Genomic DNA, 25170 nt, shown 5'->3' on the forward strand with positions numbered 1-25170 from the left:
AGTTGATAACCAGGAATGAGTGCATTAGTTGAATGAATTTGAATTCTTGAAAGCATGTTATATAGCACACGCGCCTATAAACAGATACACAGATACATCGCTTTTTTGTTAAATTAACCCCCAAGTAGATACCACAAGACCGCACACAAGTGGGATTACTCAACAGAGTCAGTGATACAACCGTGGCTAGCGTCCTTCACAGTTCGGGCATACTTGCCCAGAGTACCACGCATAGTAAGACCGGTCTCGGGCAGCTTACCAGCAGCCTTGCGGTCCTCCCAGTCCTTTCTACGCTCGACCAGAGTCTCTTGAGAGACATCCAGGTCAAGGAGAAGGTTATCAGCATCAATAGTAATGACATCGCCATCCTCAACAAGACCAATGGGTCCACCGACAGCGGCCTCGGGAACAATATGTCCAATTAGGAAGCCGTGGGAACCACCGGAGAAACGACCATCAGTAATAAGAGCGCAGGACGAGCCAAGGCCGTAACCCATCAGGGCGGAGGAAGGCTTGAGCATTTCTAGTAGGAGAAGGTGTTAGTTGAGACATAAAAGAAAGTGACACATAAGTGAGTACGATTCACGACTTACCAGGCATGCCAGGTCCACCCTTCGGGCCACAGTAGCGGATGACAACGACAGTCTTCTCATCCTTCTTGATCTCGCTGCGTTCCAGCGCAGCAATGAAGGAATCTTCATCGTCAAAGACACGGGCCTTACCAGTGAAGTTGGTACCTTCTTTACCGGTAATCTTGCCAACACTACCACCCGGCGCGAGGGAGCCACGCAGAATCTGAATGTGACCAGTGCTCTTGATGGGTTCGGAGAAGGGACGGATAATCTTCTGGCTAGGATCCAGGTCGGGCACTCTCTCTAAGTTCTTAGCAAGAGTCTCACCTGTGACGGTCATGCCAGAACCATCAATAAGACCTTCCTTAAGTAGAAGTTTTAATAATCCAGGGGTACCACCGATCTCGTGAACATCCGCCATGACATACTTGCCAGAGGGCTTCAGGTCAGCCAAGAAGGGAATACGGTCGGAGACAGATTGGAAGTCGTCAATAGTGAGCTTGACACCAACGGAGTCGGCAATAGCAATCAGATGAAGAACAGCGTTTGTAGAGCCACCAGTAATGTTAACGACCACCATAGCATTCTCAAAGGCCTGGCGAGTCATGATATCACGTGGGCGAATGTCTTCCTTCAACAGTTTCTTAATAGCACCACCAGCAGCGAGACACTCAAGGTACTTAGCCTGCGAGTTGGCTGGGTTGGAGGAAGACCCGGGAAGAGTCATACCCATAGTTTCAATAGCAGTAGCCATGGTGTTGGCGGTATACATACCACCACAGGCACCCTCACCAGGACAAGCGTGACGGATAACGTCGAACCGCTGAGGCTCAGTAATCTCCTTGGCGATGAATTGTCCATAGGCCTGGAAAGCGGAGACAATATCAATATCAGCACCACCCTGGGACGCAGCACAGCCAGGCTTGATGGATCCACCGTAGACCATCAGACTGGGACGGTTGATACGACCCATAGCCATCATAACACCGGGCATATTCTTATCGCAACCAGGGATACTGATATTTGCATCGTACCACTGACCCCCCATCACGGTCTCGATCGAATCGGCGATAAGGTCACGACTCTGTAGGGAGTAGCGCATACCCTTGGTACCCATACTGATAGCATCACTAACACCAACGGTGTTGAATTGGAAACCAATCAGATTTTGATCCTGCACACCCTCGCGGACCTTATTGTTGAGATCCAACAGGTGCATATTACAAGGGTTACCATTGAACCACACCGAGGAAATTCCGACTTGAGCCTTGTTCATATCCTCCTCCGTGAGGCCCACGGCGTAGAGCATGGCCTGAGAAGCACCTTGGGACTTGGGCTGGGTAATGTTCCGAGAGACCCTGTTGAGGCCTTCATCATATTGAAATCGGGGGAGGGTGGTTGAGAGAGCGCGACTGAACCAGAAGTCAATTGAAGGTCAGCCAGCAATACAGTCAATTGGGATTCATTCACGCATACTTACGTCGGCACAGTCGAACGGGACAGACTGCGAAGAGCCGCCGGCACACGTGCCCGGGTTTGGGGCAACATTGTGATGAAGATTGGTAGAATAGGGCGGGTATTTACCGTCCACAACTCTCGATGTTCTTACAAGGTAAAGACAAGGAAAGATGGTCAGTGGGGAGGGGGAGGCTTTCGGGGGGGGGGATGAGAAAGAGGAAAAGACGGAAGCTTAGCAAAGCTCCGGAGTTGGAGTGCCGCTCCCCGGCTGAGTCCAATCTGTGATCCGGAATTGTCATCGCGATCCACTTTGTGACATCTACTTTGGCCTATATAGTAGACACCTTAGGCATAAAATTCCTCATGCGAGTCAAGCATAACATCGTAATGTACAAGGCCCACTTTTCCCTCCCCTACCGAACACTTACTGGCCCATTGCTAATCCTACTACTTAGGTATACCGACAATACTGGGATATGAGATGATACATTGGAAAAGTAGGAGATGCCAGGGATTGGGCCTATTGTACACTTTTGTTTCCGGGTCTGTCTGTCTCTGTGCCGAAATAATAAAATATGTACCTTCAAATAAGATACCGCTGCGCTGCAATAGAATCTGATGTCGCTTCATGATCTAAGAGAACGCCTTCACTTGTCCAAGAAAGTCAGTCGCCCCCATTTGAAAGTCCCCATTCGGGATTTCTTCTTCAACATTCTCTTCTTCTGCCTCCTCACCATCCTGCGAAACAACAATCAACCCAGAGTGGATCGTGTAAGCCACCAGTGCAACGATAGCACCAGCAACAGTCGCAATAGACACATACATGTCCTTCTTGCGGGAATCGGCATACGTAGAAACAGCCCGCCGTTCTAGAGAGCTAAACTCCGAGTCTGCAGACTGAGCTTCCTTCTTAAGGCGGTTATTCTGACGAATCTCGCTCAAGAACGGCGTGGAATCCGCTAATGTGGCGAGGAGTGTACTCCCAACAGCCGTAATGGAGATACGGCCAGGAGCTCGCCAAGGCAATGCCGACGGAGAAGTGAGACCAGACGAGAAAGCTTGCTCGACTTCAACGGGGACATCGCCGAAGCAACGCCGACGCCGACGCTCAGTGTAAGCGGAGAGCCGCGGGGCCTTGGTGCGGAAGGCGTCATGAAGCCAAGTATTCGTGAGATCGGGAATCAACGCGAGGGAAAGGTATCCGAGCGCCACGCAGTCTAGGCTTGAAGGGGCGGGTTCATTCGAGGCGAGCAGAAAGTCCTTCTCGCCTAGCATTGCCTCCAGGGGTTCGAAGAACTCACTTGTTAAAGCGTCGATACGGAAATGGTTTGATTGGGCTGTTCGGCCTAGGAGCCCGGAGACGGTTTGACGGGGCCGTTGGATGAAGTTTCTTGGGATGTGACCGGCTGCTACGGCGGCAGAGTGTTCGCGTTGCCGTTGGTCTTCCATTGCTTGGAGGTCAAGGGATGAGAGGCCTAGGTGCGCGGTGCGGGTCTTGGCGGCGCTGTGTAGCTTTGGTGGGAGGATCCATTGATTGGGCCATTGAAGGAGACTGCCGTAGGCAGGGGATGTGTTTTGGTAGTAGTTTTGGCTGCTAACATAGAGGGAGAGGTCGATAAGGGCTTGGCCGCGAGATTCAATGAAGGAGGAGAAGCTGTTCGTGTCAGGTTTGTTAGCTGGGCGCCTTCTTTCGCGTATTCTTACGCATCTGTCTTCTGGCGCAGAGGATTTTCTTAATCTTCCGGTACACATACGCGATGCTATCGGCTCGGTCTGACTCATCCACGTCCCGATCCAGATCCAATTCCTTATTTGAGTATTTCCGGAGATAATCGACGATGTTGCGGAACCGGCTCACCCATACCGACCTATTCTGGAGCGCGGGCAGCTCACCTGCCATTGAGAACATAAGATTAGCTTATCTCGTGTTGCATTCTGGTAACTGAGGGACGTTCTTGTTGCGCTTGGGATTCTGTAGCTGGATATAACGTCACGTACCTGTAGGGGACACGGATGGATCGCTGCTTGCAACCAGTTCCCAAGAGTCCTTGGGGAGGGCCGTGGAGCAATATGCAATTGTTGCTAGGCATTGCGCATCGATTGAGGGCAACCCAAAGGCTGGCCCCCACACATGTAGTTGCAGCTTCATTGTTGGGTTGGAGGTGAAGAGAGAAACGCGCGATCTCGAATTCGGCCCGCGAATCACGTGTATTGCCAGACGTCTCGGACGTAGCCGTGGAGGGAGATGGCCATGGGAGATTGATAACCCCCAGAGAGGAGCCAATACCGCGAAAGAGCTAGGGTGGTCTCAATTTAAATCTCAGCCGAGTCCAACAAACGGAAGACCAGCCCGAACATACCATTGATCTTCACTGATCTCTCAGCACGTTTCGCCGGGTACGTCCAAACAGTCAACAACAAACAGTCCACGCCAGCATTCCACGCGCCTAAACAAGCAAGAGATCGCCCTCCGCATCATCCTTTACTCCTCTCGGCAGGCCAACAACTGAATGACTTCGTTTGCTCGATTTTATCTACGGGTGACTTAACGTTTGAAGGTTGCCGCGAGGGCGGAGGGAGGATGCCGGGCCAGAGCGAGTCTCGGAGCCGGGATCGCCATGGACAGTCCCGCGATCGGGCACGCGACCGTGAGCGCGAACGCCGTCGGGAAAGAGAACAGGACCGAGAACGCGATGTTCATGAAAGATACGATGAGGACGAAGGTAGAACATCGAGTCCTGAAAATAGGCGGAAAGAGAAGTACACATTCCAGGGTGAAGAGGGTTACGAATCTTATGAGCGTGCACGAGATGGAGATATAAGGGATAGGGCGGACAACGAGGAGCAGGAAAGACGGCGTAGGGAACGAAGACGCAGACGAAGGGAAGAAGAGAAGTCCAAGGCGAAGGAGTCTCCTGCCACAGCGCCTGTCAGAAAGCGAGAAAGAGATAGAGACCGCGAGGGGTATCGGAGGCGGACGGATCTTACAGAAGATGAGAGGACTCCTACGAAGAGAACTAGAGAGCGACGAAATCGGGATAGAGAGGGAGAGAGTGAAGCCGAGGCCGAGGCTGAGACGAGAAGACGCAGACGACGTGAGAGACAGCAACAGAAAGACCTGGACCGAGAACGTGAAATCGAAGCTGCTGCCGCTGTTAATGTTGCGAGGAAGCATAAGAGTAAAGAGTCGACTAGCAGTGCTTCTCACCTACTTAGTGCGGATGCACTAACACGAATGGCGTCTGGGTACGACGAGGAAGATTTGACCGGGCAATGGGAGCGACGAGACCGAGAACGAGACCAGGAACGTTCCAGAAATCAAGACGAAAGTCGCAGGGAACGTCGGTCGCGCAAACGAGCCGCCTTAGCTGGTGCGGGCGCTGGTGCTCTTGGAGCTGAGATTGCCGAAGGAAGGCCCAGACACAAGTCCGGCGCTCGTGTTGTTTCCGGTGCATATCTGGAAGAAGGGAGAAGTTCGGATATGAACGTCCGTCGCCGTGGCGGTGGAGGCTCCGGGATAGAAGAGGCATACAAGTATGAGGAGAGCCGGGGGGGAAGTTATGATAGTGCTGGGGGACCACCAGCCTGGAAGGTCTGGAGCTCTTGGTCTAAGAAGAAGCGGATTTACATCGGAGCTGTCGCGGGAATCCTGATATTGCTGGCCATTATCATCCCGGTTGCAGTTTTTGAGTCCAAGAAAAAAGCATCAGACTCAGGATCTAGTTCTTCATCGTCTTCAAGCTCGGATGGCTTAACCGGTAATTTGGATAGTATCACTCGTGATAGCATCCCTGTGGGTCTTTCCCCTCCCTTCTTTCTAGTTCATTTCCTATCCAAAGCGAAACACTAATTCCAACTTTCTAGTCCTATGCACAAGGGACATACCTAGATCCATTCACTTGGTACGAAACCGAAGGCTTCAATCTTACATTTACCAACGAGACTGTGGGTGGCTTATATCTCATGGGTCTCAACTCGTCATGGGAGGATACAGCTAGACCGAATGACAATGTACCACCACTGAATGAGGCTTTCCCCTACGGCTCACAACCCATCCGAGGAGTCAACATTGGCGGATGGCTTTCCATTGAACCATGGATTACCCCATCGCTGTTCGATACCTACTCATCTAGCGATGGTATTATCGACGAGTGGACTTTGACCACGAAACTTGGTTCTGGCGCTTCAACGACGATTGAAAAACACTACGCGACATTCTACACCGAGCAAGACTTTGCCGATATCAAAGAAGCCGGCTTGGATCACGTTCGCATTCAATACTCTTATTGGGCGGTAAAAATATATGACGGCGATCCTTACGTGGCTAAAATAGCATGGCGATATCTCTTACGTGCAATAGAGTATTGCCGTAAATATGGCCTTCGGGTCAACCTCGACCTCCATGGTATTCCTGGCAGTCAAAACGGTTGGGAACACAGTGGTCATCAAGGGAATATTGGCTGGCTGAATGGCACAAATGGTGAGCTCAACTCGAACCGGTCTCTGGAGATCCATGACCAATTGTCAACCTTCTTCGCACAAGACCGGTACAAAAACGTCGTGACTATGTACGGCGTTGTCAACGAGCCTTTGATGCTCTCACTTTCCGTGGAGAAAGTCCTTGATTGGACGAACCAAACAGCAAAGCTTGTTCGGAAAAATGGCGTCAATGCGACGATCGTCTTCCATGACGGATTCCTCAATCTTGACAAGTGGGACTCGATGCTCAAGGATCACCCAGATGGCATGTATCTTGACACGCATCAATATACTACCTTCAATACCGGTGAAATCGTGTTGAATCATACAGCCAAGATAAACCTTATTTGCAATAGCTGGTATCCCATGATAGAAGCTATCAACAGCACCAGTGACGGGTGAGTTTTTTGTTTCCCCCATTAATTTCGTATACATAATCTAATTTGACTACTAGATGGGGACCTACAATATGTGGGGAATGGTCACAAGCTGACACTGACTGCGCCAAATACCTCAACAACGTTGGTCGGGGTACTCGTTGGGAAGGGACATACGATACCAGTTCTTCTACGCAGTACTGCCCAACCGCTGATGATGAGGGCGGTTGCTCCTGTGATAGTGCCAATGCCGCTGTATCTGAGTATTCGGACGCGTACAAAAAGTGGCTACTTTATTATGCGGAGGCACAAATGTCTGTTTTCGAGACCGCAATGGGCTGGTTCTATTGGACTTGGCGAACAGAATCAGCATCGCAATGGAGTTATCTCACAGCATGGAAGAATGGATTCTTGCCGACTAAGGCTTATTCACCTACTTTCAAATGTGGAGATGATGTACCTGATTTTTCCAGTTTGGGCTTACCTGAAGACTATTAATATCTTAGGATTATATCAACCAATCAATATTTCAATTCTCCTCATCTGGCTGTCAAAATTCACGATACAATCTTCAGATGTTTGATCTAATCATGACCATTGGTTTGCCCAATGATTTTCTATTGTTATGGCATCAGCTACGAAGGTCGTATCGGCGCAGGAGTGGAGCTTCACCCACTGGGTGGACACAAAAAAGTCAAATTGGAACGGAAGTCAACGCCACCGTGCATTCCACATAGTTCTGAGGAATCGAGGAAGCCATACACAAACACAAGAACGGTGGTTTGGAAGGGGAGCTCTGTGATGGTTATCTACATGTAAACACTAATCTTTCTTTGCTTTTACACTTCTTGGCAGCGTAATTTCCCATCATTTGTTGTAGTTAATCGCATCTCTATTCTACTCGTGGAATCTACGCGGAAAAAGGTACTTGAATGGCCCTTGGAGACGGATTTTCTATGGGCGCAGAGCATTATTGATTGGGTATATTGAAACGTTTTTTAAAACATATAGCGCTTGCACACGATCATTTCTCTTGCTTGGGCTGCCCAAATGCCAATAAATCATTCGGAAGGCCATTCAGAAGTCGTTGGGTCATCCTCTTCTCTCGCAACTGCGCAAGCTCTCTTCGCCGCTGATTAGTCGTTTCCTCCCATTCTACCCTCCTCTTTGCTCGAACTTGCCTCTGAACTTCAGTCTCCTGACGCGCCCGAGTCAATCCCTCCATCTGCTTCCTCCGCTCCACCTCATCCGTCGAGAAGGAGTAAAATCCGGTTCCACGATTCCGCACCTCCCCCTCAGCATTATAATGAACTTCCTCCGGGGGCGTAGCTGACCGGTCTCTTCGCGCTGCAAGACCAGCCATCTTCGCCGCTGTATTTTCCTCTGGATTAAACGCCTCTGACTGAACAGTAGCACCGTAAATCAAGTTCTCCGGGCGCGCTGGCTTCCACCGTTCGTCCGGTAAATGGCCAGAAGCCTCTTCCTCTTTTGTTTGCGCAGAAAGAGCAGCCTCTTTCCTCGTTCCACGACGAGATCGCCCAAACTCATCCTCGTAGGAAACAATAGAAGCATTATCATCAGCTTCAGATTCAGACTCGCTCTCTGTCAGCGATCCACGCTTCCGTTCCTCATCAGCCCATTTGCGATCAAAATCGACTAGTCCCTCCTTTTCCTTCCGCCGCAAGCGAGAAAGATACTTATCAGAATGTGGCTTTTCTTCATCATCACTGCTATCCCCAGTAAGATACAATCCCTTCTTCATATCATTATACTGGCGCACTTTCTGCTCCATCTTGCGTTTGGATCGGCTAATCGTTGCATCATCAATTGACCCGATATCCTTACTACTTTGATAAGGTTGTGTGTGTCTACCATCGCGAAGATCTGCGGCAGCACGCTTCTCAGTGCCTTTGTTTGCTTTGGAAAAGAGGTCGGACTTGGGGCCCTTAGATGGGCGTGCTCGACCGCGAAGTGGGCCGGAATCTTGGGCTATGAGGGAGGAAAGTTGTGTGCTGAAGGCCAGGTTGGAGGAGTTGGAGATTTCTTCGTGTTTTGTGTTTTTGGCTCGGCGTTTACCGTAGAGAGAGGAGTTTTCGGATGCCATGGTTTTAGGCTGGTAGCTTAGACGAGCTAGCTAGAAAGTAAATGATGAGGTGGATGAAGAGTGAAAGCGATAGAGCCGATAAAGCCGATAAAGTACCGATAAGAGAATATATGTAGCCTTATACTGGAGGCATCAATTTTACCAAAATTAACTTAGGACAGAACCCGGGTCAGTGGGGGTCCACTGAGATCTTAGTGGACCCCCATTGATACGAGTTCACAACTTAGGACATCTTTGCGGAAACTTTAATCGATCTATATACATGTACTTGGGCATGCTTTCGTGCCAACCAGGAAATTCAAAGGGCAGAAGTGAAAGATTAGTATTAGTATGATTAAATTATCCCGATCTGGCTAATTTTTGTATACGAGTTGTCATACAGGAGATGCAATTCAGCCAGTACACAGATTGAATGACGTCCAAGTTCAAGTTCGCCCGGGTCACGGTAAAATATATGCACAATGTATATGGAGAAGCTCCAACTTGAAGATTCTCGCGGGACCCCTGGACGATTACATACTAAATTCAAACTGTACGGGCTTCAAAACATCGTCTAAAATGGAGATGGAAACGTAGTGTGTGGGATGAATGATCACAGAGATAAATGGATGAGAGATGCTAAATAGGCTGATATGAGGGGTCCACAATTCAAACTAAAATACTAGATCCATCATTTTTCTGACACCCACAATCACTATTTCCAGATAAAATCTGTGATGGGGATCGTGCATAGCTAGGTGGAACGTCAAGAACGGGATTTCGATCAAAGAAATTGCGAGGGCGAAGAAGAAGTGTCATAGGCTCTGCGGGCATAATCGGATAATCCTCTGGCGAGGGGAAATGTGTCAACCCAAAAGTATGCCATAAGACAATATCCGTATTTTCAATGGAACAATTAGGCCCGGCAGCTTCTATCCAAGCTGGTAATCCATTCGATGGTTCACCAGAGGTCTGAGGGACGTGCCGCCCGGCCGGATGAATTTCGTCATCAGAATCTAAAGATAAGCGTTAGAATATGAAGTCATAGACAGGAGTCAAGGGCCAATAGTAAAAGTAATACTTACATTTAGTAACGTGCACTGCGTGGCGGGCAAATCCAGCACGCTTGTAGACCAGACTGCCCTTCTTTGGTAGCAGAGGAGGAACTTCGCGGCTGACAAGCTTATAGCAGACTGGCTTCTTACTGTAAGGGTTGATTTTGTTCGTGTTTGCCATTTCCCAGGTACGAGTTGTGGATGCATTGTAGTCAGACATAGCCTCCAATGGCGTAGTATATTTTGTCTTCTTGGCATAGAAGGCATTGCCGTAAGGGTTCTCTTCGCTCCCGGGTTCACCAGGCCCTTGTACAGCATCAACCTGGAAAATGGTGTTCTGAGGTCCATCGATATTGGGATCAACGCGCAAACAGAATAGGTGCTGGTGGTTGTGGGCATTGACACCGGGATACACTTCAGTACCCCACCCATGGGTGTCCTCCCCGGGGTTCAGAGAATAAGTATTCAAGATGCCAGTGAGTTTGATCTCGAGCTGAACAGTACCATCTTGGTGGAAAATCCAGTAGACACAGTACTCGTAATTAGCAGCAGTGAAGATATGTGAAATGATCAACTTTCGGCCGCGAGTCACAACCGTAGACTCATCACGGAAATCAGTGTGCTTGAATAAAATACCAGCATCTTCCTCATGAATACAGATAGCATTCTTGATGATAGTAGATGCGCCAGCACGATTAACAAAGGCAGCATCCATATAATGAATCGAACCCTTGCAATCACAACCAAGGGACAAACTGTTCGTCATATATCCACCACCATACTCACCTAGATCGAAGGCATGCTTCCGCTGGTGTGGGTGCTCCGGGTTACCGTATGGAACAACCATCTCTGCCAGCGAAAGACGGTAGAAGACTGGACGTACATTGCCTCTGTCATTGAATGTAATGTTGTTCAGCACAATACCCTCCTTGTAGTTGAAACCGACATGGATATTCCAATTTTGCCAATCAATAGTACGATTGCTGACTTCGAATGAGACGCCCTCGGGCTGAGTGATGTGAATTGGTTTGATATCCTTGCGAAATCCACCTTCCTTTTCTATAGCCTCGGGAAGGTAATTATTTGGTGGCGCTTTGTTGAGGGGTCTTCGTACCGAAGGAACGTCGATGTGGATAATTTGCTTCGTCTCTGCATTGAAGATGGGACAGAAATCCAATGGATATGTGTATTGGGAATCGTCAACGTGAGGACGATAATACATAAGCGCTTGTTGTAATCGGACCTCGGTACCAAATCGCTCATCATAACCAATTGTCCAAGCTGTTGGCCATGATTAAAACCTGAATCTGAAGGCTTGCCAGGAGGAAGGAAAGATGGGCTCAAGTTCACTTACGGTCACAGTACACTTTGTGCATGTCCTCTGGGGGAATACCAATAATACCACATTGCTCGATAACTTTGGCGTCTTTGCGTACAATAAATTCGACCTCCTGCAGGTCCTCCATAGTGATCAGAGGTTGAACATTCGGAGTGTGTTCCCATTGCACGATCCGTTTCTCGTCCAAATTCACAATTCCGTCATAGACCTTGCCGCCGGGTGCGATCGCAACGACATCGGCCGCACGAGCAGGACGAGGAGCAGTTTCTGGGTTTGATAGCCAAGCCATCATCTGAGCCTTACGAGGCTCATATAGTGTGACGGCATTGAAGTTGACCGAGCCATGTTCCATACGAATGAGAGCCACCGCGGCGTCGATCTCTCTGGCTGTGAGGGGGTCGAAGGGATGAGGAGGAGGAGCAGTCGCGTTGACTTGGTGAGTCAACTGTTGGAGTCGGTCAAGAACCATGTTGATAGCAGTATATGCTCTGAAGGGTTAAGATCAGGATCCCAAGGTTATCCGACTATGGTGGGGTGGAATTCCGAATGTAGTATAGGATGTTGTAGATCTTAACAGTAAGGTAGCTGTAGGTCCTCTTTCAATATTCTGTGCGTTCAATGGACTGAAAACTAGTTTCAATTGAACAATTCGTGCAGGATACTATCTAGGTATTTATGTAGATACAACTTTGTACCACCACGCCTTAGCTCTATAGTAACTAGCATCAACGTGATTAGATAAAAAACCGGGGATTGTGTTGAGGGGACCGGATCCATTGCCTTGATTCGGTTTAGCGTTGCAGATCTCCTACCAAACAGGAAATGCGATGCTTCCGAACTGATAAGCTCTGCTTGTTGCCGTTGCTTAGTCTTGGGTATTGAAAACGCGGGGCTATGGGAGAATCGCATGTCAATTCTGCATGTGGGAACAGCTTGCTGATGGGGGATTACGCATGTAACATGTCATTGGAAGACGATTTATTCGCCCAGGATGTCGAAGTGTATTCCGAGAACCAATCTGCGCTACATATTGTATTACGCAACCCCCTTCAAAATCAGGTCAATATCCCATCCCCAAGGTTGTCCAGTTGATCAATTTCCAAGTAAAAAAGGTCTGCAGAACTCGGTTATATTAAATACCAGTCCACAATTTACATTAGTACGCGGTACAACCCGTCTTACGTCCAACACTCAATCACAGTCGTACTATACAAGACCGGTCTATAAGATAGTTTTGGTTATGACACTTCTGATCACAAACTTAGTATTGTTAAAGACTGTGAAATTGAGTATTAACACAACCCTCTGTGGCTAACAAGTATTTAAGGCTATCACTATTTGGTAATGCGGATTCACCCGTAAGATTCTAATAATTCTCAAAGATTGTTGTAGACGGACAAGATGGAAATTGAGATAGCCTTAGGGTAAGGACTCTACATGAGTAGTGCCGGATTCTTTCTCGATCTCTTTCTGTGTGACCGCAAGATCGGTAGCATTTGTAGTATAACTATATGGAGGAAGACTCGGGACGGGTATATTTACACTATTTGCACGTTTATACAGTTTGACCCACTCTCGGATATAGGCCAATCAGATAATTAACCTAGAGAGTGGCATCCGCCTACATATATATAGTATAGCTCTCTCTCTTCTTTTCCTTTTCTCAATATTGTTATTTGTTATTCTTCACACTCTTCTCTATTCTAGTAGATTATAGGTACCTTATCATATAATAATAATATTCTATCACGGGATTCCTGAATCCCTTCGGGTACGATTCAGGTACGATTCATAGCTACTCTATGGGCGAATCTACTACGATATACCCGCTAATATATAACTACCCTAAGCCCTAGTAAGCTCTAGCAATATTAAAATATACAAACAATAGCTACGATTCTTGTCCTGTAAGAATTAGTTCTATATATTAACTATTCTATTTAATCTCTACTATCTAATATCCTTATCTAGTTATAAGTCTCTAGCCTAATAACTTAGTAACTATTATAATTCTAATTCTTCTCTCTTAATTACTTAAGGATTAATAATAATATCCTCTATATACCAAAACCCTATATTCTCTTATAATAGTACTTAATCTAAGCCTACTATATTTTTTCCTCTTATTATTAGATAACCTAAGATTAAATTAGTCCTAGATTAATATATAAACCTAACTAAATCTAGTCTAGACTAGATTAGGGAAATTACTAGTAACCTTATAACTAAAAGTATTAGTAAATCTAGGAGTATTACTATAGATACCCTAAAAAAAAAGAGATATAAACTAAAACACCTAGAAGAGTTCTTTATAATTAAAGCTAGGACTTTCCTAGATAATCTATCTATAGCTTATAGAGGAATTAAGATTAAAATATATAAGAAAGTAAAGGGTTTTAAGATTAATAAGTTTAAGAAATTATTTAGTCTTTAAGAATAAATAAATTAGCTTTTATAGTTTAAATATATCTTTTAAGGTAATCCTAAGATATATAAGAATAAAGAGATAAAGATTCTTATAGAAGTTAAATATCTTAACTTTAACTATAAAAATAACTAGACTATAGAGAAAAGATATCTTAAAGATAATAATAATAATTATTTTAATAATTAGGAATACTTTAAGAAATAGACTTTTATTTTAATATATAAAATACCTTTATCTTATACTTAAAAGATTAAAAAAACACAACTATTTATAAAAGTCTCTAAATATTAATTCTATAAAAAATAAGTTAAATTCCTTAGCTTTATTATTAGTTAAAATAATATCTCTATAAACCTAGAATAGATTTAAGCTATCTAAGAATAGAAGTAATCTATATTCTATAAAAAGATTTAAATCTTCCTAGGATTCTATAACTTCTATTAAAGGTTTATTAAAAATTACTCTTTAATTATATTATTACTTATAAAACTTCTTAAAGAAAGTAAAAATAAGAAAAAACTAAGGAATATTAAGCTAAACAACTATAAATTAAAAGTATTTTAGGATCTTATTAATACTTTTTTAATTATATCTCTTTTATAATACTTTAATCTAGAGAGATCTATTTAGCTTAAAACTAATACTTTAGATTTTAGAATAAATAGAATCCTTTTATAACTAGATAATTAAAGAATATAGTATTCTATTATCTTCTGGTTAAAGAAATTTTTACTTATAGAAAGGAATTATATAATATTAGATTAAGAGCTATTTATAATTATTTATTTATTTAAATACTAGTATTAATATCTTAAAAAAAGCTATTATTAAATTAAGGTTCTAATAGATTACTATAATCTAAAGCTATTTATAGATTAATCTAAGATTAATAGAAGATAAATATATTAATATCTTTTTCTTACTCTATTTAACTTTATAATATATTATTACTCTAAGAAAACTAACCCTATAGATAGGTTATTCTATATCCTAAAAGAAGAGAAGCCTTTACTTATAAAAGAGATATTAAGGCTAATTTATAAAAGAATTATAACTAAATTATTTATAAAAATATAGTAGTTTACTACTAATATAATACTATTTAGAAAAGAAAGTAAAAAAGAGTAAGAATTAATAATTATAATTATATTAATCTATAGAAGTCTATTACTATCTTTTTTTTCTAATTATAAATAGTTTAGTTAATAACCTAGAGTTAGAGCTAAACTAGATTTAAAATAATATTACTATCCCTATAGATTAGAAGAATCTAAAAAAGACTATAAATAAGTCTAATAAAGCTAATTATTTAGATCTAAAGAATAATAAAGAAGTTTTCCTAAGTTAAAACTATAATATAACTAAGTTTTTCCTAAGTTAAGACTATAATATAATATATTATAAGATTTTAAATTACTTCTAATTTATATTTCTTTAAATAGTAGTTATTATAACTATAAATAAAGATCTATTTATAAATAAATCCTTAAGAAAACTAAAATTATTAATTAAAAAACTCTAAGATAAGAATAAGATAGTCTAGAAAAGAATTAATATAACTTAAGAAGATATTCTATAAAGAAAGTATTAAAGTATTAACTCTAAGAAACTTTTATATTATAAAGAATATCTTTATATTCTTATTACTAAGAATCTAAAATAAAAACTAATTAAACTCTATTATAATAAATAACTTATAAAATATTTTAAAAGAATATATATAGAAAAATTTATAAAAAGGAAATTTTATTAGGAATATCTATTAAAAGATATATAAGAATATATTAAAATATATCTAATTTATTAAGAAGTTAAAATATTTAAATATTATTTCTATAAAGAATTCTAATCCTTTTTTATATCTTATAGATTATTTATAAAGCTAAGTATAGATTTTATTATAAGACTTCTAATTATAATCTTTAAAAGAAAGAAATATAATATAATCCTAATAATTATTTACTAACTTATAAAATTCTTTTAATTCCTTTCTATATTAATAATAATATCTATAAAAGATTTTACTAAACTCTTTTTTAATTAAATTAAACTTAAATATAGAAACTTAAAAAGAATTATCTTTAATTAAAAGCTTATTTTTATAAATAGATTTTAGTTATAACTTTATTATTATTTTAAGATTAAACTATAGTTCTTTATTATTTTCTATCCCTAAACTAATAGATAAATAAAAAGACTTAACTAGATTTTAGAAGATTATTTTGTTAGGGTATAGTAGGTAGTTATATATTAGGAGCTAGTAGGCTGGTTTATATAGTAAGTAGGGGATCAGAAGTAGTTATATTATAGATAGGCTATAGGATAGAAGGTTAACTAAGATATAGCTTAAAGAGCTATATTAAATAGGAATAGGAAGTTCTAATAGTCTTAGAGGTTATATAATAATAGGAATAGGGATCTTTTTATATAAGGATCTATACTATAATATTATTCCTCTTTTTAAAGCTAAGCTTTATAAGATTAAGATAGTACTTAGGTTAGACTAGGTTTTAATAGATATCTTTAATAGAAGTTATTTATAATCTCTCTAGTATTCTCTAAGTATTTAGTAGGCTTTTCTATAGGATTATTATAATCTAACTATTTTATAATATATTTTAAATAGGGTTTTATATAACCTTATTATTCCTATCTAAAGTCTAGGATATCTTTAATAATCTATTTCTTAAGATCTTTAACTTTAATTAGGGGTAGAGAAGACTATCTTTATATTAGAAGAGGATTATCTAAGATAGGATAGAGTAAGTTTATATTAAAAATAAGATAGATCTTTATTCTAGGTAGAAGTTTTAGATAGTAGGTATATAAACTTATAGTCTTAAGAATCTTAAATAGACTAAGATTCTTTTAATTAAGTTTCTTTTATAGATAGAGAGTTTTAATATTTTAGATATTAAGCTAGACTAGTTATTTAACTTAGTAGTTCTAGATAGACTAGTAGTATTAGTTTATAGATTCTTTATAATAAGTTTAGATAAATATTATCTTATTCTATACAAACTTAGTAATATCTCTTATTTATATAGTAATCTTTTTAGTATCTAGAATAGTAATAGATAGGTAGGGATCTAGTTATATAGGTTTAAATCCTAGGATTAGATAGAATCTAAAGTTAATAAAGAATAGGAAAACTTTAATAGTCTTAGATTTACTAGAGTTTAAAATAAATTTAGTTAATAGGAGCTATTTTAATTAGTTATCTTATAGATATAAGATATATATTTATAGATATTATTCTAGGATTATATTTATTTATTTAGTTTAATTATTAATCTTAGGGTAGTATATAGTTAATAGTAGGTTTATAATTTATAGATATTAGATTAAGTATCTCTAGAGTTCTAATATAAATTAGGATCTATAATTAGATATAATTATATAAGATAAGCTATATAACTTCTAGATATATTAGATATATAATTAGAAGACTTCCCTAGTATTATAGGTTCTATAGTAGAGTATAAAGTATCTTATTTTTATAAGTTAGTCTACTATTACTAGGATAGTATTAAATCTATTATTTTCTAGTAGATATATAATAAAGTTTATTAAGATATTTTACTAGGGTTATATAAGTATAAATAGGGGATAGAGAACTTTTTATTAGGCTTTTTAGGATAGGGTAATCCTTTAGTAGATATAATAGTTTTAGGTCTAGTAGATAATATACTAATAGATTCTAGGCTAATAGTATTTTTAGAAGATTAGTTTATATATTTTTAAATATCTAGGATATCTAGTAGTAAGGATTTTATAGTAAAGTTATATAAGCTTATCTTTTAGGTTTTTATTATTAGGAATATAAAGTTAGTCTTTAAATAAAAGGTAATTTCTATTTTATATATATTTAGTAAATATAATCTTTAGGTATTAAGATTAGTTTAGGTCTAGAGCTTCTAGGATTAATTAAAGTTCTCTATCTTTTTTATATATCTTATTAAAGACTTCCTTTAGGATAATAAGTAGTTTATATAGAATATTATTAATAAATCTTTAAGATTTTTAGGGTCTTTTAGAGATTAGTTTATACTTTAATAGAGTTAGTTTAGATTTAGGGTTATACTTTAGTAAAGTTAGTTTAGGTTTAGTATTATATTTTAATAGAGTTAATTTAGATTATTATATAGTTATAGTATTAATATTTAGATTATCTTAGATCTAGTTATCTAAGTTCTCTCTTTTTAGGATTATATAGCTCTAGTATTAGAGTTATTTATCCTTTTCTTTAGGAAGATCTTCTAATCTCCTGGTTAGGGTATTAGGCTTAATACCTTATTATCTAGAATAGTAGATAATCTTAAAATTAAACTAAGATAGAAACTTAGACTATTAGACTTATTGTTAATTTAAAAGCTTTATTATTATAAAATACTCTAGGTTTTAGTAATTAGTAATTATAGAGATTAGGAAGTTTATTTTTTTTAACTTTAGATATTATTCTTTAAAGTATTATATAATTATAAGTAGTTCTTTATTATAGATTTTATAATTATACTTTATTATAAAGTACTTCTTAGAGAAAAATATAATAAGATAAAAAATATTCTGGTTATTATATTATAAGATTATTTTAGTAGAGATATAGTTAGAAGTATTAGTTTTAAGTATTATATTCTTTATTTAATTAAAAAGGATTAGAATAGGGGTAGATATAAAAGTAGATTTTAATATTTTAAATACTTTCTAGTAGATAGGATTCTAGATAAAGGTAATATCTTTTTTAGTTAGGTAGACTAATTATATAATTAGTTTTAAAAAATCTTAGATAAACTATTAGTAGAAGTTTATAAATCCTAGGAAGGCTTATATATTAGTAAGATAGATTAGGGTCTTTTACTTAATAATTATATAAATCTTTTCTAGATCTATATAGAGACTATCTTATCTAATAATAATTCCTAAGAACTTTATTTTATATATATAGAATTTATATTTAGATAGTTTTATAAATAGGCTAGTTTTGTAGAGTTATTATAGGACTTTTTATATATATTTAATATACTTAGCTCTTATATAACTATAGATTAGAATATTATCTAGATATATAGTATAAAATAGATCTAGGTAGTTATAGAGAGAGTTATTAATAAACCTTTAGAAGATTATAGGGACTCTAGTAAGTCTAAATAGTATTATAAGAGATTTAAAGAGTCTAAGTCTTATATAAAATACTATAAGGTATTCCTACCTAGTCTTTATATAGAGATTATTAAATATTAATATAATATTAACTCTTATAAAGAATTTTATTCTTTTCAGGTTATTTAGAGTCTCTTTTATTAGAGGTAGTAGGTAGTAATCTTTAACTATAATTATATTTAGGATATAGTAGTCTATATAGAATTATAGATTATTATTAGATTTATAGATAAATAGTATAGATAAGATAGTAAGAGATAAACTTAGATAAATAAACCCTTTCTTTAGGTTCTCTATAATCTAGTTCTTTAGGATAGTAAGCTTTATATAAGATATAGTATAGAGAGGTTTAAATAGTAGTATCTTATCTTTTACTAGCTATATATTATGGTTATATAAGTAGTATAGGAGTAGTTTATTAGCTTCTTTTAGAGAGAATATATTAGTATAGTCTTGAAATTCGGTAAGTAGATAATTAGTAGGGTTCTCTTCTTTAGGTTTCTTATTTAGAGTAGCTTTAATATCTTTAATTATTATAGTAAAGAGTTAGTAGCCCTTTTGGCTTTTAGTATATATTATATAGGTATTTAAGCTTATAGCTTTAATATCTTAGGATCTTAGATAGATAGATTAGTCTAGTTAATTATAGGAATAGGCTTTTAGGGGAATTTTATATATAGTATAGATCTTTAGGCTTTATATAGTAGTATTATAGTTCTTCTAGTAATATATACTATTAAACTTAACTATATAAATAATAAACTAGACTCTTAGATTATAGATCTTAAACTAAGATAATCTAAGAATAATTAGGTAGTATATAAGTTAAGTAACTAAGAACTTAGCTTTTTCTTAGTACTTACTAGTAGTTATCTTTATTTATATAAAGTAGGTTATCTACTTACTTTTAGATTCTTAGTTATTAAAGTCTTTTAGTTAGATTAGATTTTTTAGGGGTTTTTATATAAAACTATATTCTTTAGTCTAATTAGTATTAATAAAATACTTTCCTTTAGTACTACTATTAATTATTATATATATTAGAATTTCTTTCTTATTCTGGTTTAGGGTAATTAGTAATATAATTAGGTTAGAGTATTAGATTTCTTTATTAATAGTAGTTCTTTAAGTAATAGTAGTAGATAGATAGATTATATAGGTTATATTAGTCTAGTTATAATTTAGACTAGGTTTATTCTTTTTAGTAGTTTATTATATAAGGAGTGACTAGATAGTAAGAATTAGAAGTATTATTTTAGTAAGGTAGTATACTAGTATTCTAGGGAAGTAAGTCTTTTTATATAGGTAAAGTATATTTATATAGGGTATTAATTAGGGTATAGATAGTCTTATATAAGATAGTCTTTAGCTCTATAGTAGAAGTATTTATTATAGTCTTAGTAAATTAAGTAGTTTAAAGTTAGGTCTATAGGATTAGAAGTAGATATAGGTATTAAGATAAGAGAACTATTTCTTACTATATAGAAATCTAGGTAGTTATTCTAAGTAGAGGATAAATTATAAACTTATATCTATATTAATACTAGTTATATAGTAGGAGATTAGGTTACTCTATTATAGTATATATATTAGTTTTTAAGCTTCTAGAGGAAAGTTATAAACTAGTAGTATTTATAGATTAGGGACTTATTATAGAGAAGTATTTTATAGAGTTCTTAGTTAATAACTTATTCTAATAATATAAATAGGGTTTTCTTAGGTATCTCTTCTTTAAGTATAAGATATTAGAATTTAGTAAAGAACTAACTAAATTCCTTATTAGTCTATTGAAATTGGAAGAGTTTATCTTAAGTATTACTTATATAATTAGGATTACTAAAAGTATTTTTAAGGATATTTAGGATTTCTTTATAATTAGATAAGATATAACTTCTATTCTAGATATATAGTAAGATCTAGGTATATAGGATTCCTTTAAGTTAATTTATTATATATAATATTTAGCTTATTAGGGTTAGAAATTAGTTAAGGTTTATAGTTAATTTTTTTTAAATCTAGAATATAAATTAATAGAGGTTCTTATAATCTCTATTAAATATATAGAGATCTAGGAGATATTTAGAAAGAATAGAAAAATAGATAGTATAGGAATTAGATAGTAGAGATATTCTTAATACTAAAACTAGTAGTCTTTTAGTAAATATTTTAGGAACTAGGCTTATATAAAAAATATTTATAGTAAGAGTAGTAGTTATTAGGGTTTAATTATACTTTTAGTAAGTAGATTTTAGTTTATAGGTATATTTTAGAAGGTTTTCTTAAGTTTATATTAGTTTTTCTTCTTAATATTTAAAGATACTATTTTTCTTAGATAGTTTATTATAGATTTATATAAGTTCTTCTTTAATCTAAATAATTTCTTGGATTAGGTAGGTAATCTTTTATTAAGTAGTATAGTATTATTAATAGTGTAGATAGATTAGTTTTCTAACTTTCTTAGGGTATTTATATATTTATTTATAGTATATAAACTAGGTTTTAGGGTTTATATTATAGTATTTAGTATAGGTTTTAAAGTTTTTAGATAAGAATAGTAGTAGGGAAGTCTTTATAGGCTCTAGTAGTTAGTCTATAATTAATAGATAGTCTAACTCCTAATATAGGGGTAGAAGCTATATAGTATTAGGGTATAGTAGGTAGTTATATATTAGGAGCTAGTAAGTTAGTTTATATAATAAGTAGAGGATTAGAAGTAGTTATATTATAGATAGGCTATAAGATAGAAGATTAACTAAGATATAGCTTAAAGAGCTATATCAAATAGGAATAGGAAGTTCTAATAGTCTTAGGGGTCACGTAATAACAGGAATAGGGATCCTCTTGTACGAGGATCCACACCGTGATATATTTTAAATATTTTATTAATAAAAAATAATTAAACTAGACTTAATTCCTTAAAATAATATAATTTATATATAATAATAATATTAATATATTAACTAATAAGATCTCTTTTTATATATTATTTAAGTATAACTTTAATTTCTAAATCTAAACTCCTAATAAAATACTTAAGAAAAAGACTTCTAATATTAAAAAATAAATAAATTACTTCTAGAATATCTATAAAGAGACTATAAATAAACTTTAAATTATATAAGAAATATAATAGAGATCCTATAATAAAAATTATAAGCTAAAAAACTTTAAAATAGGAATCCTTATATCCCTTTTAATAAAGAATCTTTATTTTAAAACTAAAGAAAAGAAACTATTCCTCTATTAAATTAGATCCTTTTATATTCTTATAAAAATTAGTATCTAGATCTATTATATTATATTACTAGAAAAATACTTAAGATTATATAATATCTTCTTTATCTCTTTTCTTAAACTATAGAATAACTAAAATAATAATAACTTATAAATACTAATACTAAAACTTAAAGATAAAAAAAAATAAGAAGTTAAAAAGATTTAAAATAAAAAAGTCTTTAATAAAATATTATATTATTATATAAAATAAATAGAATAGTCTTTAGAATATAATTAATAAGAACTAATAGAATATTTAGAAAATATAAAAGATATAATAGCTTTATTTAAGAAAAACTAAGCTTATAAAATAGTATTCTAATAATATTAAAAACCCTTTGAAACCCCTTTAAATTACTTTTAAATTAATATTAAATAAAAAAAAGCTATACTAGATAAGACTATTTAATTAAAAAAGAAGAGAATAAATAAGATAAAAAATAATAAATTACTATAGAATTCTATATTAAGCTATAAATATCTTAATATTAATAACTATTACTATTATAATTAGAATTAAAATAATCTTAATTAAAGTTATATTATATTAATATCCTACTATAATCTCTATAAAAAAGGATTAAATACTACTCTACTAGAGAGTAAAACTAATATTATTAATCTATAGATATAAAAGATTATTAGAATAGTAAAGAGACTAAGTAAGAGATAAACTAATCTTAATATTTAACTTCTTCTATTATTTAATAATAAATATAGTATATACTCCTATAACTTAGTCTATATTCTATAAATTAAAATAAAGCTTATAACTAGAAAGATAAATAAAGATTATCTTTTAGAAAAATACTAAGAGATAAGTAGATCTCCCTATAGCTATAGCTTTATTTTCTTTATTTTAGATAGATATAGTATTACTAATAACTATTATAATAGTACTACTACTTTAAACTTTATATATCTAATTAAGAATTAACTAAAATTAATATAAATTACTATAAATTCTATAAGATATCTAAGATAAATTAGTACTAAATTAAATATAACTTAAAGAAGAATCTTATCTAAAAACAATTTTTACTATACTCTTTATATAAAGTATAAATAATTAAATTTATATAATCCTAGTTATAATAGATCTTAGAAATAGTATTCTTAGAAGAGTAAAAAGCTATTTTAGTAATATATTTAATATAAAATATAAAGAAAGGATAAGTAATTTAATTATAAAGAGAATATAAGCTAATAGAAGTACTAGTAATACTTCTATTATCTTTATTAATCTTATTATCTCTATTACTATTACTATTATCTCTATCTCTAATCTAATCTTTATCTTTAGTTATATAATAACTACTATAATAAGAAGGATTACTAAAAATACTAGAAGTAATAGCCTTAGATATATTAAAATAAAATAAGATAAAAATAAAGAGTAAGAAGATAAAGAGTTAAGAATTAAAAGTTAAAAAAAAGGAAAAGATAAGAGTTAAAAAGATAAGAGAGAAGCTTTTATCTTAAAGATATTAAAGAATCTATATTACTTTATTTATATCTATATATAAAGATATCTAAGATAGTATTAGTCCTAGAATCTTTATTTAATATAATATTACTAGATATAAATTACCTAATTAAATATAAGTTATATAGATAATTAAGTCAACTATTATTAAAAGGGGAGGATAAATTATTATAGGATTTCTAAATCCCTTTAGATACAATTTAGATACAATTTATAGCTACTCTATAGACGAATCTATTATAATATACCTACTAATATATAACTACCCTAAATCCTAGTAAGCTCTAGTAATATTAAAATATATAAACAATAGCTACGATTCTTATCCTGCAAGAATCAGTTCTATATATTAACTATTCTATTTAATCTCTACTATCTAATATCCTTACCTAGTTATAGGTCTCTAGCCTAATAACTTAGTAACTATTATAAATTTATATATTATTATTTGTACCTATTAAGGGGACAACCCCGATAGGGAGGGATTTAGATATCCTTCCTAGTTCAATATATTTCTGGTGTCGATTAGTCTATATTACAATATACGTCTCTTATCGATTTGAGGACTTTTTCAATATTGTTCTATTAAGTTTGCCTTATTAATTCAAGGGCTTTCTAATATAGTTCCGTTAATACTCTATATAAAAAGAGGAAGATCTATATATATGAAGGGCTACAGTCGAATTAATCCATTTAGGCGGTGTCTGCATACTGTTTATATAGATCTTAAGGATCTATCAACAAAGGGGCGAACCGTCGCGTTAAGGTCATGCTTCGGGGTGGTGAGGCGGCAGATCTTCTGGGTATCATCGGAACGCATGGGTTTCGACGTCTGCACAGGCAGAGCCTGGGCCTTATTGTGGCCTTGGCCCGTTACAAAAAATAGTAATATAGGATCTAAGTATACGCTGAATTATTAATCTATAATAGGAAAGGTAGTAATCTTCTCCTGCTGAGTTCGACACTATATAATTAAAATTACTTCTTCTAGTTAGGATAAGCTAGGAAGATAGTTAAAATCTATTACGCTGTATTCTATTAATAGTACTAATATATATTAATTTAATAAATATCTATAAAAGCTATAAAGAAGCTACAAGAATTTTAAGTCTATTTTCATATTGTGTAAAAGGCTAGCATTCTATCCATACCAAAATCATTCTTAAAAGCTAAGGTTGTATATGCTCGTTTATGACCAAAATGTCTTATAGACTCTGACGTCAGAGGGCCGTAGTGCCGTGTTTCTTCGGTTGAAAGCGACCAGCCCGACCAAAAAGGTATAGGAGGAATCGCACGGGGTTGACATATCACACACAGTACACTTTAGTCCCCTCCCGGGGTATAGCAAAACGGAAAATTTATCTTAGCTGACAATTGTTTGAGCTCAGTAGATCCATCGATGCCCAACAAGCAATGCCACGAATCTAAAGATAAAGGGCGCAGGTGGCATATCCAAA

General features: G+C 35.5%; 5 protein-coding genes across 5 annotated transcripts; 1 reads left to right on the plus strand and 4 right to left on the minus strand.

The window, feature by feature from the left end:
- Positions 1-155: 155 nt before the first annotated feature.
- ilv3 (dihydroxy-acid dehydratase ILV3) lies at positions 156-2120 on the minus strand (the record flags this gene model as incomplete). Its single annotated transcript, XM_056925459.1, has 3 exons — positions 156-523; positions 594-1984; positions 2053-2120. 3 exons carry the CDS (start codon positions 2118-2120, stop codon positions 156-158), a joined length of 1827 nt encoding a protein of 608 aa, XP_056778185.1.
- Positions 2121-2663: 543 nt separating this feature from the next.
- N7478_009246 (glutathione S-transferase family protein) lies at positions 2664-4179 on the minus strand (the record flags this gene model as incomplete). The annotated part of the gene is made up of 3 exons (XM_056925460.1): positions 2664-3684; positions 3785-3923; positions 4029-4179. 3 exons carry the CDS (start codon positions 4177-4179, stop codon positions 2664-2666), a joined length of 1311 nt encoding a protein of 436 aa, XP_056778186.1.
- A 432-nt stretch (positions 4180-4611) lies between these two features.
- Positions 4612-7384, plus strand: exg2 (putative exo-beta-1,3-glucanase; the record flags this gene model as incomplete). Its single annotated transcript, XM_056925461.1, has 3 exons — positions 4612-5823; positions 5895-6907; positions 6964-7384. The coding sequence occupies 3 exons, from the start codon at positions 4612-4614 to the stop codon at positions 7382-7384; spliced, it is 2646 nt and encodes an 881-aa protein (XP_056778187.1).
- A 526-nt stretch (positions 7385-7910) lies between these two features.
- N7478_009248 (CCDC174 family protein) lies at positions 7911-8990 on the minus strand (the record flags this gene model as incomplete). The annotated part of the gene is made up of 1 exon (XM_056925462.1): positions 7911-8990. One exon carries the CDS (start codon positions 8988-8990, stop codon positions 7911-7913), a length of 1080 nt encoding a protein of 359 aa, XP_056778188.1.
- Positions 8991-9638: 648 nt separating this feature from the next.
- N7478_009249 (peroxisomal copper amine oxidase) lies at positions 9639-11832 on the minus strand (the record flags this gene model as incomplete). The annotated part of the gene is made up of 3 exons (XM_056925463.1): positions 9639-9985; positions 10055-11305; positions 11379-11832. The coding sequence occupies 3 exons, from the start codon at positions 11830-11832 to the stop codon at positions 9639-9641; spliced, it is 2052 nt and encodes a 683-aa protein (XP_056778189.1).
- Between the last annotated feature and the right edge of the window lie 13338 nt (positions 11833-25170).

This window comes from Penicillium angulare, assembly GCF_028827245.1.
Source record: "Penicillium angulare strain IBT 27051 chromosome Unknown utg000005l_segment0_segment0, whole genome shotgun sequence".
In the NCBI taxonomy this organism is placed as follows: domain Eukaryota; kingdom Fungi; phylum Ascomycota; class Eurotiomycetes; order Eurotiales; family Aspergillaceae; genus Penicillium; species Penicillium angulare.